At 33.9% G+C, this 13,590-nt stretch overlaps 1 protein-coding gene across 17 annotated transcripts in view; it reads right to left on the reverse strand.

Moving 5' to 3' along the window:
- Window positions 1-13,590, reverse strand: part of ANKRD26 (ankyrin repeat domain 26) — a 93,234-nt gene that overhangs the window by 27,550 nt on the left and 52,094 nt on the right. For all 17 annotated transcript variants that reach the window (XR_015728998.1, XR_015728995.1, XR_015728996.1 and 14 more), the window contains 8 exons: window positions 13,308-13,454; window positions 9,969-10,925; window positions 9,374-9,526; window positions 8,482-8,657; window positions 8,226-8,319; window positions 7,866-7,943; window positions 2,840-2,974; window positions 1,021-1,133 (listed from right to left, as the gene is read on the reverse strand). Coding sequence is in view for 10 of the 17 variants with exons in the window: in XM_087874187.1 (XP_087730313.1) it covers window positions 1,021-1,133; window positions 2,840-2,974; window positions 7,866-7,943; window positions 8,226-8,319; window positions 8,482-8,657; window positions 9,374-9,526; window positions 9,969-10,925; window positions 13,308-13,454 (1,853 nt within the window). In the remaining 7 variants the exon portion in view is untranslated. The remainder of the gene's footprint in view (window positions 1-1,020; window positions 1,134-2,839; window positions 2,975-7,865; window positions 7,944-8,225; window positions 8,320-8,481; window positions 8,658-9,373; window positions 9,527-9,968; window positions 10,926-13,307; window positions 13,455-13,590) is intronic.

The following is a 13,590-nucleotide window of genomic DNA, read 5'->3' on the forward strand; positions in this document are numbered from 1 at the left end:
TCAACTGTAATGTTATATTCTTTCATCTATTTTGCAGCAAAACTGCTATTATTTCCATTGTAGTTAATTCCTTTGGGGATTTTAATTTTATTAATGTATAATTCAGTATGTCTTCATTTCTTTTTTAACACCATGCATTTGTTGCTCCTTGCTTAACAACCAGTCGAAGTTTCAAAAAAGTCCCCAAAAGTTACTTATCACCCCTCCTCAAAGTTATGATTGGCACACCCCATTGCAGTCACATGATCACATTTTGGGTATTTGACCCCCTATCATATTTACAACCACCTGTAGCATACCATGGTCATGTGACCATTATTTGCAATGTTTTTTGCTGCTTTCCATCAAAAAAAAAGAAAAAACTATTTGGGGGAATGGATTTGCTTAACAAACATGATTCACTTAACTAACATAGTGACTCACTTTATGACCATTGTAAAATCAAGTCAGGTCATGTATTGCACCGCTTAATGACTGGGCTCAATTGTGGCTGTTAAGTGAGGACAATGAGTAGTTCTTGATGACCACAATTGGGACTGGAACCGTCACTAAGTGATGCAGCCTTTAAGTGAGTTGTGTCCAGTTTTACAACTGTTTTACTATGGTCTTTAAACAAATTCACCCATTTAATTTGCTTTTCAGAAGTCCCGTGGGAAGATCATAAATTGTGGTCACATAACCCATGGACACTGCAAGTACTGTAAATGCATGCTGGTTGCCAAGCACTCAAGTTTATCATAAGCCCAGGAGCATTGCCAAAGCTGAAAATGCAAGAACTGGTAATTAGTCACTGCTTTCAGGTCCTTTGTAACTTTGAACAGTTGTTAAACAAATGGTTATAGTACAAAGACTACTTGCACCTATATTATAAATCAAGAGGTAGTGCATAACATGCAGGAAAAACAGGTCACAGAAACAGGGATATTAGCTTTTATACGTAAGATTATTTCATTATAGCAATGTTAAATATTTAAAATAAAAATTCTATACACAGAAAGCATCTTTACAATAAAAAGTTACCCATGATATTCTTTTTGTAATTCACTGTTCCTTTTCATTTCTTGATCTAGTCGCATTTCCACTGATCGCTTTAATTCTAGTACCTTCTTTACTTTTTTCTTTTCATTCTCAAACTAAAAGAATAAGAACATAATTTCCAGACTTGACAACATTTTAAACAGCATACATTTTAATGCACAGATAAATCTGTGATGGTATTCCACTTTCACTTTGAGCTTTGTGAAATAAAATGACTATATTGAAATATATTTTATTTCTTGGCATACATATTTATTTCCATAATTTTCAAAATTACAGTTTTATTAAAACCCTGCTACTCTGCCCAGATTTTAAATGAGCATCCTGATGCTATAGTGCAGCAGCAATCTCTGAGAAAGTTCCAGTGTTGGTAAAACTTTCTGCTAAGAAGCTGAAGCATGTACTATGAAAAAATAAGGTAATTTGGAACAAAGTTTTGGGTTTTCATAAGCTTTTCAATTAAATTTTTGAACCACACTTATCTGTGAAGGCTAACAGCATGCCAAACCATGTCAAAAAGGATTGAAATCTCTTTCATTGTCAATCAGTAACCCTTGAGATCAAATTACTAAAGATTGTTGCAATCACAAAGTTTTAGGAACTACAGGTATCTTGAGAATTGAAACAGGTCTTAGTTTTATTTTTGCTTCATCTAGCTCTTGTCCTAAATAATTTTGTGACCTTCTTTTGCAAGCTGCAGTTGCACAATGACTTGGTCAGCTTATTGAAATATGTTATGTCAGAGGCACTTAGACATCTGTCTCAAGTCCAGCAATTTCTTTTACACTTATTTATAAAATTCACAAATTATAATATTTTATCAAATATGTAGATTTCATCATTCTGGTTCAAAACTGCAAAATTCAGGCATCATCATCATCTTCTTTTCACGACCCCATAATCCCTTGCGGGGTGGAGTCTGGGCAACTGAATGGAGCTAGTAGAGTGTTTTAATGGCTAGATGCCCTTCCTGTTGCCAAAGTTTTGCAAAATTCAGGCATCTAGACCTTTATTTATTTATTTTCTTTATTTGATTTAAAGTTAAGAATTTAAAGGAGTCTAGCTCAAAAGCCCCTATATTATTTTTTTCTTTGCTTTGTTAGCATCTTTGTCTTTGGGAGAACTCACAAAGGATAACGGGTAAAAAGAACTTTACTCAACTTTTTTCAGTTCCTACCGAAGTAAAAATAGTTTTTCTACTGTATTTATCTGAACCTTATGAAATATTGTTTTATTTATTTATGATCTTTCAAAATTCTTAGTACAAATTTATTATTTAAATAGCTAGCAGGATTTAAAAATACTGCTTCCTAAAAGCATTGTGAATCTATCAGTTAGATCAATTAGGCAGGATAAGCAGATAATATAAAAACATTAAAAAACCCTCATCTGCGCCATTAAAATCCATGCCCACTATAAAATCTATGAGACAAAAGACTTACAGCATGATGTTCCACATCTGAATCAGTTACGACTGCTTCTCTCATCCAAATAACTTCTGGTTCTGATCTCATACATAATGAAATCCTTAACGAATTCTGAATCCAAGATATTTAAGGCTTATTGATTGTTTATTGATTCCAGGAGCTCATATGAATGCTTTATTTCTTCAATTTTCCTTGTGAGGTAGTTTGAACTGAGTGACTTAGTGACTGGTCTAAAGCACCAAGACTCAGTGAGTTTCCCATGGCTGAATGTAGACTTAAACTTGCTCTCCCTAGTCTGAGTCTGATACCTCAACCATAATACCAATTGTTTCTTCATCATTTATAACACAATGAATTGTTGATACTGAACCTACCTGAGATATTAGTTCTGTCTTTTCCTTATCAAGCTCAGAAAGGCGAATCCCAAGTTTTGATTTTAATTTCAGTTCTTCTTCCCACAAATTCTGAGCATCTTGTGCAGTTACTGAAAGCATATTTTCCTTCTGGACCTGAGGAGAAATTGAATTGCTTCTGAATAAAAATCATTATAAAGGAGCCCTTGAAATAGCCAAGAAACCTTTATGTAGATACCGAATTTAATTCAGATGACAAAGATCAGATTTCTGTGTGGAAATGGCAGATTGAAGACAGCGCCAATGACCATGGTAAATGAAGAGCCAACAAGTATACTGCCTCTGTAATTCTTTTCCAGACAAGCAGAAGACTTAAGGTTATCCACAAATGCTCCAGACTGTTGGATTTACAGCTCTGGGAGACAAGGTTATAGCCATCTTGCTCAAAACACAGTCAGACTCTTTAAAAGGAGACTGGGTTGGTATTCTTTCTTTCCTAAAATTTGTTATATTTCTAATACAAAAGCAGGATTCACACCCACAGCTGTTTAGTCCGTGTTTGAAATCCATTTCAAATGCTATTATTCATATTTTCTTTACATCTTTATTGCTAATTTGACATATCAATGGCTGCATAAATGATAGCATCATTTATGAAGTACATTCTTATTCTCAGAAGAGAACAGTATTAAGCAAAGATACAATAGGCTCTTAAGAAAATCCACACTTTAAGCACGCATGCCTATTCAAAGACATCCACAGAATCAAAGATTTTCATTAAAATAATAAAATAAGTATCATGTCATAAAGTCTCCTTCTTTTGTATCTCCACATATATTACTGTTACATTTCTGTAAATATAAATAATCATATAGGTTATATATGATTTTATAAAATGTGTCCATAGCACAATATAAGGCTGTGTTTGAGCATAATTAACATTAAACCCTGCCTAGAATTAAACTTTATCCAGTACCAACTGCCATCTAAAGCCATTAGAAAGCAATTCACACTTTTTGACAAAACTACAAGCCTTAAATGTGACTCCTGAGGAGATCATGGTCTCCTCCTTTGACATAGTGTCCCTATTTACATCTCTCACTTAGCATACAAAGTAAAAGATAAAAAAACTAGAAGAGTACAACACAGATCAGAACAATGTAACCAGGACACAAATCATGAACTACTCCAGTACTGCCAACATATTTCTTCATATTCAAAAGGGAAATGTATGAGCAAATAAAAAGGACACCCAGGGGATCCCCAATATCAGGACTCATTGCAGAACCTGTCCTACATGAACTAGAACACCGTGGCTGCACAAGAAAGCAACAGCCAATCGTCAGCTACTCACACACCAATCAACCAATAGGAAGGCAACACATAAATATGATGCATAGAATAGCCCAAAGTACACATTCCAGTAGAGAAAAATTCCCTGAGGTTGGGCTCTAGCATAAATCTGAAGCTTGGAACACTAACCCTCTGGTCCCGGTGACCAACCCCGATTGGATCTTGCAGCAATTCACGCTGCTTGAAATGTTTCATTTGGCTATGCTACAGTCTAGTAATGATAAAAACAAAATACTTTCTCAAATATTTATGATCTTTTTATTCACATTATTGTTTTTACAGCTGAAATATTTATATCTAATAGTAACAATTATATTGCAAAATATTCCATTAGTCATAATTAGTTTCAGAACACCAATAGCTCTCAAAGTGAATACATTTTGGCAAATTATCAATAATAATACCAAATTTCCACTTATATTTTTATTTGTTTGACCATCAACTAAATAGGATCAGACCTGATTAGTGTTTGGAATGGGAGGTCGCAAAAAAAATCCCTGAATTACAGGTAGTCCTATATTTATGACTGGTTGTTTAATGACCATTCAGAGTTATGACAGTCTCAGAATGAGTGCTTGTCTGGAGGTTCTAGGGAAGTGCAGCTATTATATAACTTTGACAAAGATCGGTATACTTGTTCTATCTGGGATGGTTGTCTTCTTCTACCAAGCTTGGGAGGGGTGCACATGGAGCAATGAGGGAGGAAGACGATACTCGACTATCCAGACAGATCAGCCAAATCAACCCTGGTAATCAATGGGGTGACAGATATTGCAGCCAGATCCCTCTCACATCCAAATGGGTGTTTTATGGTCCAATGATTTGTGATATCTTTTGCAAGTTTTTGTACAGTACAATTGATTTCGACTTCCAAATGCATGGCTTGCTTAATGACTCAATGATTTGCTTAATGGCTGCCATAAAAATGATTGTAAAATTGGGTCTGGGCACATGGTGCCTTGACTTATGACCATCAAGACTTACACCCAAAATTCACTTCCAGGGAACATAGCTAACTGAACATACACCTGGGGAGAGATCTTCAATGGATTTCCTTCTAACTGAAGGGACTGATATCCCATCAGCTTTTATGACCCACCCAGCCAGGGTGTGTTGAAGAACTTCCCCTCACAACCCTTCAATACAGCTGTAAGCCAGCAAACAGTTTCTGAAGTTGAACTCCAAAGCTATCTACATGCCAAAAGCTGCAATCTGTTTCGGGGTTGAAGAAGCCGTCATTTTGAAATTCACCTTTCAAACGGACAGTAAGTTAAGCCTACCTCTTCTTAATCACCTTCAACAATTATTATTCTATCTTAAGCCAATTTAAAAGAGGCTCTTTCTAGCAACAGCCTGCTATTTTTTGAAGATCCACGATATTTTAGGGATCTCTTTTTGTCTCAAAGAACAAGGAAGAAGGCTGCTAACGCAAGCCAAATAAGGAAGTGTGCTGAGGGGAAAAAAAAGCTGACAGAAAGATAAAGATTGAAAGTGGTGATTTTAGTTTACTATTGTAGTAACTGGTAGCTTGATCTTCTTACCTGTGGATGGCTAAAATCTTCTGATTCTGACTAAAAGAGGAAGCCAAGTTGGTGGTGCAAAGTATTAGAGATACTTTGAGATTGGAGAAAAAGAAAGGAGTACAAGTCTTTGATACTTCCAGAGAAGAAAAAGATTTACTCCATGAAGATAAGCTGGAAGGAGTGACTTAAACTTAATGAATTAACTGAAATCAGGTTTCTCTGTCTGATATGTACAGCTGAAAGGTCTGACCCAAAATTTGAAAATGTATTTTTTTACATACATACATACATACATATGCATATATATATACACACATATACATACATACATACATACATATACATATATAAATAAAATGCTTAAGTAACTAGGCAAAGCTATTGAAAATGTATTTGAGAGTACCTGTATTAAGAGAAAGTTAAAGAAAATGATGTACCAGTTTAAAGAAAAACTCTATGTTAAAAAGGATGTTTATAAAAGAAAAAATATATTCTATAAGGGTAGTTTGGAGGGAGGGAGCTAAATCCAATACTGAACTTCAAAGCTTGTATGTTAGGAAGTCAAAGAAAAAGATGTATTAGAAAGTTTTGATTTTTAAAAAAGTGGGGTTTTTTGTTTTTAAAAAGTTTAGTACTTTGAAGAAAAAAAAGGGATGAAAGAAAAGCCCCCCCCTTTTTTTTCAGTAAGGCCAAAGAATTTGACAGAATACAATAAATTCTATAAATGAAAATGGTGACAATTCACAAAGATTACTAGGTGCAAATAGAAATACACATTATTTCCATAGAAAGGAAGATAAAGCAGGAATGGTTAAATTGACTATTTAAAGAGGAAATTATGTTCTTATTTGGATATCACTTCTGGAATTTGTGTTTGTGAAGAAAAAAAAAAAAGAAACTCTGACTTTGGTTTTGTTGATTAGAAAGATTTGGTGTTATAGAAATGGCTTGTTATATATTAATGTTTAAAAGCAAAAAGATGAAGTTGGAGTGTGTTTATTTTGTACTGTGCCAGGAAGAGTTGGAAATCAATGTCCCCTTTTCTTTCTTTTTCTCTTCCCCCTTGTATCTCACACACCCCTTTCCCCGTTCCCTCTCTTAATTTCCTATTTTCTTTTCTTCTTTGTATTTTATATAATAAAGTAAAAAATGAAAAATGTTAAAAGAGTTACACCCAAAATTCCAACCTAAATTGCAATCATAATTCAAGGACTATCTATACTGTATAGGCTAGAATATGAAATTGGAAAACATGCTGAAAGAAGGCAATGACAAACTATTTTAATGCCACAAAAATTTATATGGACATACCCATAAAAACTTCAAAGATAGTATCAACTGAAAAGAGAATTTTCATCTCAATTTTCCAAGGCTAATAAGTTTTAGTGAATACAAAATAAAACTATTAAGAAACTATGTTTCACGTCACTGATTTTCCACTTTAAGACTTGCTTTCAAAACAAAAAAAAAATGTAATTTACAAGTTTACAAGAATGTAATTTAAAAACTCTCAAGTCCTAAAAGAGATTTTTAAGAGTTTCAAATAGTAAAGTGACTCTAAGAAGAATATTTAATTAATAATCACAATTAAAACAATAATAAAATAACACTGATTGGCTGTTTTCTTCCATATATGATTACATTCAGTTCTGAATATGCTACATTAGCTATATCATTCTCTCAGAAATAATTGATAATTAACTATATGGACACCTTTATTCTCCCTTTATTCTGCAATGTCCTTATACAAAAATGCTTGGCCGGGTGGTTGGACTAGATAACCTACAAGGTCCACTCCAATACTGTTAATCTATTTTAAAAAAAAGCAAGAGCACCAAAGCTCTCAAGAGTCCAAATATCACTAACTTTTGTTTCCTGCACTCATTCACACATTATTACTGTAAGAATCTTCTTTCAATTTACTTTAGTTCCCTGTATTTGTGAATAAAACTGGCTATACTTTATGTCCACGAGACACCCAAACTGCACAGCCAGTGGAGTTCTCTTAAACTGCCTGATAGCTATGATTCTTTCTTGTGCAATATATAAAGATTAACAGAAATCAAAGGGAATGATCTACAAGTGAAATGTGTTGATGATCTTATATGTGAATTATCCTTGTCTCGAAAATATTGCTGATCGTATCATTTTTATGAAAATAAGCAGAATACCTGGTGGTTTAGTTGTTCCTCTAGATTGATTTTTGCTGTCTGTAAACTGGTTATCAATTCCTCAAGACGATTATGAACCTAGATCACCACAAAAGAAATCAAGAGTCATTATGCAAGTTGCAAAAGTCTTCAGTCTTCAGAAATTCTCTAAAAATCTATTTTGTTTTTTAGATTCCTTACTATTGTTACATTCATGATTTCAATAATTTCAATTATTTTATTTATGACTTCTGAAAATGAAGGAAACTAATTCAGTATGCTATAATAGCTGTCTGAAATATTACATTTTAAAAATTATAAAAAACAATAAAGGAATTAAATATGAAATCTTATTTCCCAAAAATATTACGGCTGACTTACAGAAACACTATCCTGTAGGTCTTTTTGAAGTATCTCAATTCTATTACTTTGCTGGTTTGTTGTAGCTTCCAATCTGGCATTTTCTATTTCAAGTCTTAAAAGAAAAACATATAGTCTCAAAACAGGATACAATGCAACTATATTTCTTCCTTTTTATATGTTTCAATGATTCTATAACATATGGAAGTATAAATTGCAGAATATTTTTTTTATCAATTCTCATAATTTAGTACATTTAAATTTCAGCATATTTTACCTCTGTATGTGCTCTTCTAATTGTTTTATAGCATTATTTGTTCCTGATGATGCTACCAGAAGATCCTGTAGTTTCTGAGATGCCGCATTTGCTTCACGTTCCTTAATATCCAAAGCATGTCTTAATTCATGAGTAGATCTTTCACACTGGATAGTCTGTACTTCTGAATCTTGCAACTGTAAAATTTGAGAATTTGAATGTAGCTTAGCCAAAAAATAGGTGCAATGTGCTCCTGCTATGATATACCCTACCACAGCCTAGTCACCTCATCCTAGACTCCTGAAGTTTCTAAATCTCCTTCAAAAACATCTCTATAAAGAGCACATTGCAGTAATTTTACTAGGAATTAACTAGTTGATATATAATAGAAGCAAGATATTTTGTTTCACATACTATGAAACATCATGAACAAATGCCAAATAGGGACTTTTTGTCAAAGAGCAGATCTACAACTGATCCTTTGAAGGAAGAACAAAACAGGAAAAGTCCCTCCCCATTTGCTGAGATTTCCTCCAACCAGAATGTCTTCAATCTAGCCCAAGCAGCAACTCAATAAACTCAGCATCCTTGATGACGGAAAGAAGAAACCTGAATGTTATCTGCATAGAGAAGGCACCCAGATTATAGGCACCTATAATCTTTGATAATAATTAATGCACCGATTACATACAGAGGTTGAGTAGCCTGGAGGACACCATAACCTTTATGCATCCCACAGTATAAGTGCCAGAGAGCTGAATGATATTCAACTTTCTGGAAGGTATTCTCAATGTAGGAAGAGAACCATGGCAAAACTATTTCAAACACTAATACATCAGAAAGTGTTGGATGTCATCTCTTCTGCTCCCATAGTAGAAGATATAAAGCATTTAATAAACTGTTACAAGCATACCTTACATTTCATCCTTTCTATTTCCTTCAGAAATTGCTGTTTATCCTCCTCCAAGTCAATACGATAACGTGTTGAAACTTCCAATGAAGCTTCTGTCATGGATTGCTTTTTGAGGGAATCTGCAAGTTCTTGCTGCAATTGCCTTATTGTACTCTAAAAAGATTTTTAATGAAATAATTCATACAAAATAGACTGAAATGGTTGCATTTTAATTTATCTAAGTAATATTTATAATAGGTAAAAATGTTCAATGACATATATTTATAGGAGTTTATGCATTTATGTATATGTCTCTATGTTCATATATACCATACGCAAGTAGTTTTCTTTCCTGACCAATATCAACCGAAGCAATGAACAATTTACTAGCAGAAGGAATGCAAAATTATTTAATAACTTTGAAGTGTGCTTAATTGTACATATACCATCTAATAGTTGTGCTGTAAAACAGCAATATTTCACTTCCTTATAAAGTCCCTCATTACCATATTCAATTAATATAGTGTCTCCAAGGGAAAATTAAGCTTAGTTTACAAATCTGTATCCTGAAAAATGATTACATTGATGGAACTGACAGAACATAAATCATACTTACCTCTCTGTCTATTTTCTCAGATTCATATTTAATGACTTGGTCCTTTAAATTATTACATTTTGTGATTAATTCTTTATTTCTCTCTTCCATCATCTGAACTTGCTTTTCAGTATCAGCTCTGAGCTTATTAAAAATATCACTGAATTTATCTTGAACATCAGTCACTGCTTTTTCTTTGATAATGCCCTTGTTCTGAAAATCTTCAAGCTGTTGTCGAAGTAAGAGATTTTCACTTTGGACCTGTGCTAGACGTTCTTGCATAGATTCCTGTTTTATTACATATTTGCTTATTTGATCCTTTGCAACTTGTTGTGCATTTTCAAGTTCTTTCAGTTGGCATTGTGACTGGTTTAGATCTCTTTGAATACTATCTAACAGCAAGTTCTTTTCCCGGAGACTGTGGGTTGCATGGTGAAGTTCATTTTCTAGACTATTAGCTTTACTTTCAGCTTTCCCTAACTGTTGAGACAAGACACTGTTTGTTTCTCGTACAGTACATACATCGTGATTTAATTTGTCTTTTAAGCGGAGCCATTCATCCCTCTCTCGCTGAAGCAATCGTTCAAGATCACTTTTTGATACCTGACAACGATCAAGTTCCTGAAGAGCAGAACTCAAACGAGAACGTAGTGAATCAAGTTCTATTTCCAACCTTTCTTTATTTTCCTTGAAATGTTCCAATTTGGATGCTACCATTGCAACCTCAGTTTTTGATACATTTATTTGTCCATTGTATTGAAAAACTGTTTGAGTCAAAGCGTCTTCATTTAGTTTCAGTTCTTTTTTAAGTTCTTCATTTTTTTCTTTCAAACTTTCATTTTCTTCCAAATATTTGCTTTCATACTCCTGATGCTGAATCCTGATGTGATCAAGTTCTAATTTTAATACAGCAAGTTCATCTTGGAGTATTTGATTTCTGTGTAATAATTCTTTTTCATGGTCATGATTATCAATGATCTGAATATTTAATAAGCAGAAGAATAACAAATAAATAAATTCATAAAATCCAGAGATGTAAGCTACATTCTAGGAGATCAATCAATCAACAGATAACACTCAGAATATCTAAACATTACTTCAGAAATGGACACATTACGTCTCTCATGAGTTCCTAAGAGAGACCATGTGGAAGGTGTTGCTACACGTGCATCCTGATTGTGGCTTTCCAATCATTCATCAAACACACTGAGAACAAAAATCTGGTAGCTTTTGTCTGAACAATAATTACTTTTCATTCTAATAGAGCATAACAGATGTGTGATAATATGACAACTATGTATTTTCTTTTCAAAATAGTATGCGCCTTTCAAATTTTCTTAATTTTAATCAAGCTTAGTCTACCATAGAGATCATTTAAAGAGAAAAGGTTTATAGCAACTTAAAAAACCCTCTCAATTTCTTAACCAAAATTTAATTAGAAATCACATTTATTAAGTTTATTTATAAACCACACTTCTATAGCCACCCACCTTATAGTCTGTCTATAGAACTTGAGAGAGAATTGAACTAACAAAAATAAGAAACAAATTCCATACTGTGCCTTTTTCTTTAATGTTTATGTAAAATGTGTTCCTTGCAGATTATGCTCACAAAGTTTTAAATATAGTTAATTCACAATTTATGACCACTCATTCAGCAATGGGTTGATGTTATCCTGGTGGTAAACGAAAGTCTTATAACCCATGACTGAATTTATGGCCATCACAGTGCCCTATGTGATTGTAATCTGAGTACTTCACAACCTGTTCACAGAGGAAGTTGGCAGGGAAAGTTGTAAACCACCACCATCTGCTGGGACAACTCTTTCTAATCTCTCGGGGCTGGTTGAAAAAAATCATGCAGAAATCCAAGTAGGATTTTCAGCCACAGAGCGAAAAGGCTTCTAAAATCTTTCTGCTTTCTGGCTGAAAATCTTGCTTGGATTTTGGCATGAAGGATTTTCAGTCCTAATAGTCTTGCCTTTCTGCTTAGGGGCTGAAAATCCTCTATGCCAATAGAAGCAGGATTTTCAGCCATTGGAAAATTTTAAGCTCCAGAATTGAGAGGTTTCAGAAACCTTTCAATTCAGTGCTGAAAATCCAAATGGCTCTTAGGTCCAACATTCCCATGTACTTCCTCACTCTATCCTCCTCTTGGCAGTTCCTGGGGCTTCCAACTTTCTGCTGGCTTCCCCACTGACTTGATTGTAGAAAGCCGGCAGGCAGTTGACTCATCTAACGAACAGACGTTCAGTTAATGACAGCAATCAGGACTGCTGGATTGCTGCTGCTAAAAAAAAGCAGTCGCATTTACAACCGTACCACTTAATGATGCAAATTCCTGTCTCAACCATGGTCAAAAGTCGAGGATGAGGATAAATATTTTTTAAAATTGAAAAATGACTAAAATGGACTCTAAGGTAAGAAAACGTCTCCTTTGAGTCACTTGACTCCAAATAAATTCATGGTGTCATCCATGAATTATCCTTGCAATAATTTGAAAAAATATTTGCCACTGTTGTCTACAAAGATGTTTTATAATTCGCTAATCTAGTCTATTGTTAATATTTCCTGAGAATCTCCCACCCAAAGATTCACCAAACTTGACTCAGCTTGTGTTGCAAAACTGAACAAATTCAGCCACTTCTTCTATCTAATGAGGCCATAAAATGAACAGCTGCTCTCTGAATAAAAAATACTTTTCTTACAAATATTGTTCTCTAAAATAAATACATCGTCAAAAAAATGTAAAGGAAGATCTTATGTATAAACAAATGTATAAACAGTACTTAGTTATTAATACTGATTCTTCCTGAATCACAGGTTTTAAATCTACATCATAGTTTAAGATTTAATTACTGGTTTATAAAAGTATGTCCTTACTTACTTAATATATTGAAGATAGTTTACCATTTCCTCTCTCCCATACATGCATACAAATATATAAATATAAGGGCAAAATTCCTAAATAATTATCAATTAAATAGAACCTATCAATAATACAGTCCCATCTCCTTTAGGGGCCATACATTTTGTGGTGAAAAAATTTCTCTGAGCCTTCATAACAGCCAATAAATTGGAAAGATGACATACTTCAAGCAGCAAGGTGTTCCAGAGCATGGAACAGGCACTTCGAAGGCCTCCAACCCCTTCCCCTCACATAGAATGACAATCCTTAGCATCTCTTCTCTGGACATACAAACAGGATGGGTTGAAATTGAGAGAGAGAGATAATTCCATCCAATATAATATCTAGTAGCTAAACCACAAGTGCTTTACAGGTAATGACCAGAACTTTGATTTGTAGCCAATGAAACTGAAAATAGTTTTATATATTTAAAATATTTGTCAAAGCGGATACCTCTGAGTGTTTAGTTGCTACTTTTTTTGATTCTTCTTCCAATTCCTTCTGCCTCCAGAAGTGGGTATTTAAAATATCTTCTTGTATGGCTCTGGCATTTTGTTCTTGACAAAGTTGTCTCTGTGTTTCATTACGTTCTTCTTCAACCTATAAAATATCAGCCTTGTAGTAAAGTAACAAACTGACCAGTTTGTTATGATCTGACAGATTGTGCCTGTGTATACAGCCACAACTATAACGAATAGAAGTTGTAGTGTATCAGAGAATACAATATGTGTTAAAT

The sequence above is a fragment of the Pantherophis guttatus genome, chromosome 7 (assembly GCF_059756535.1).
Source record: "Pantherophis guttatus breed Tessera chromosome 7, ASM5975653v1, whole genome shotgun sequence".
NCBI classification, from domain to species: Eukaryota; Metazoa; Chordata; class Lepidosauria; order Squamata; family Colubridae; genus Pantherophis; species Pantherophis guttatus.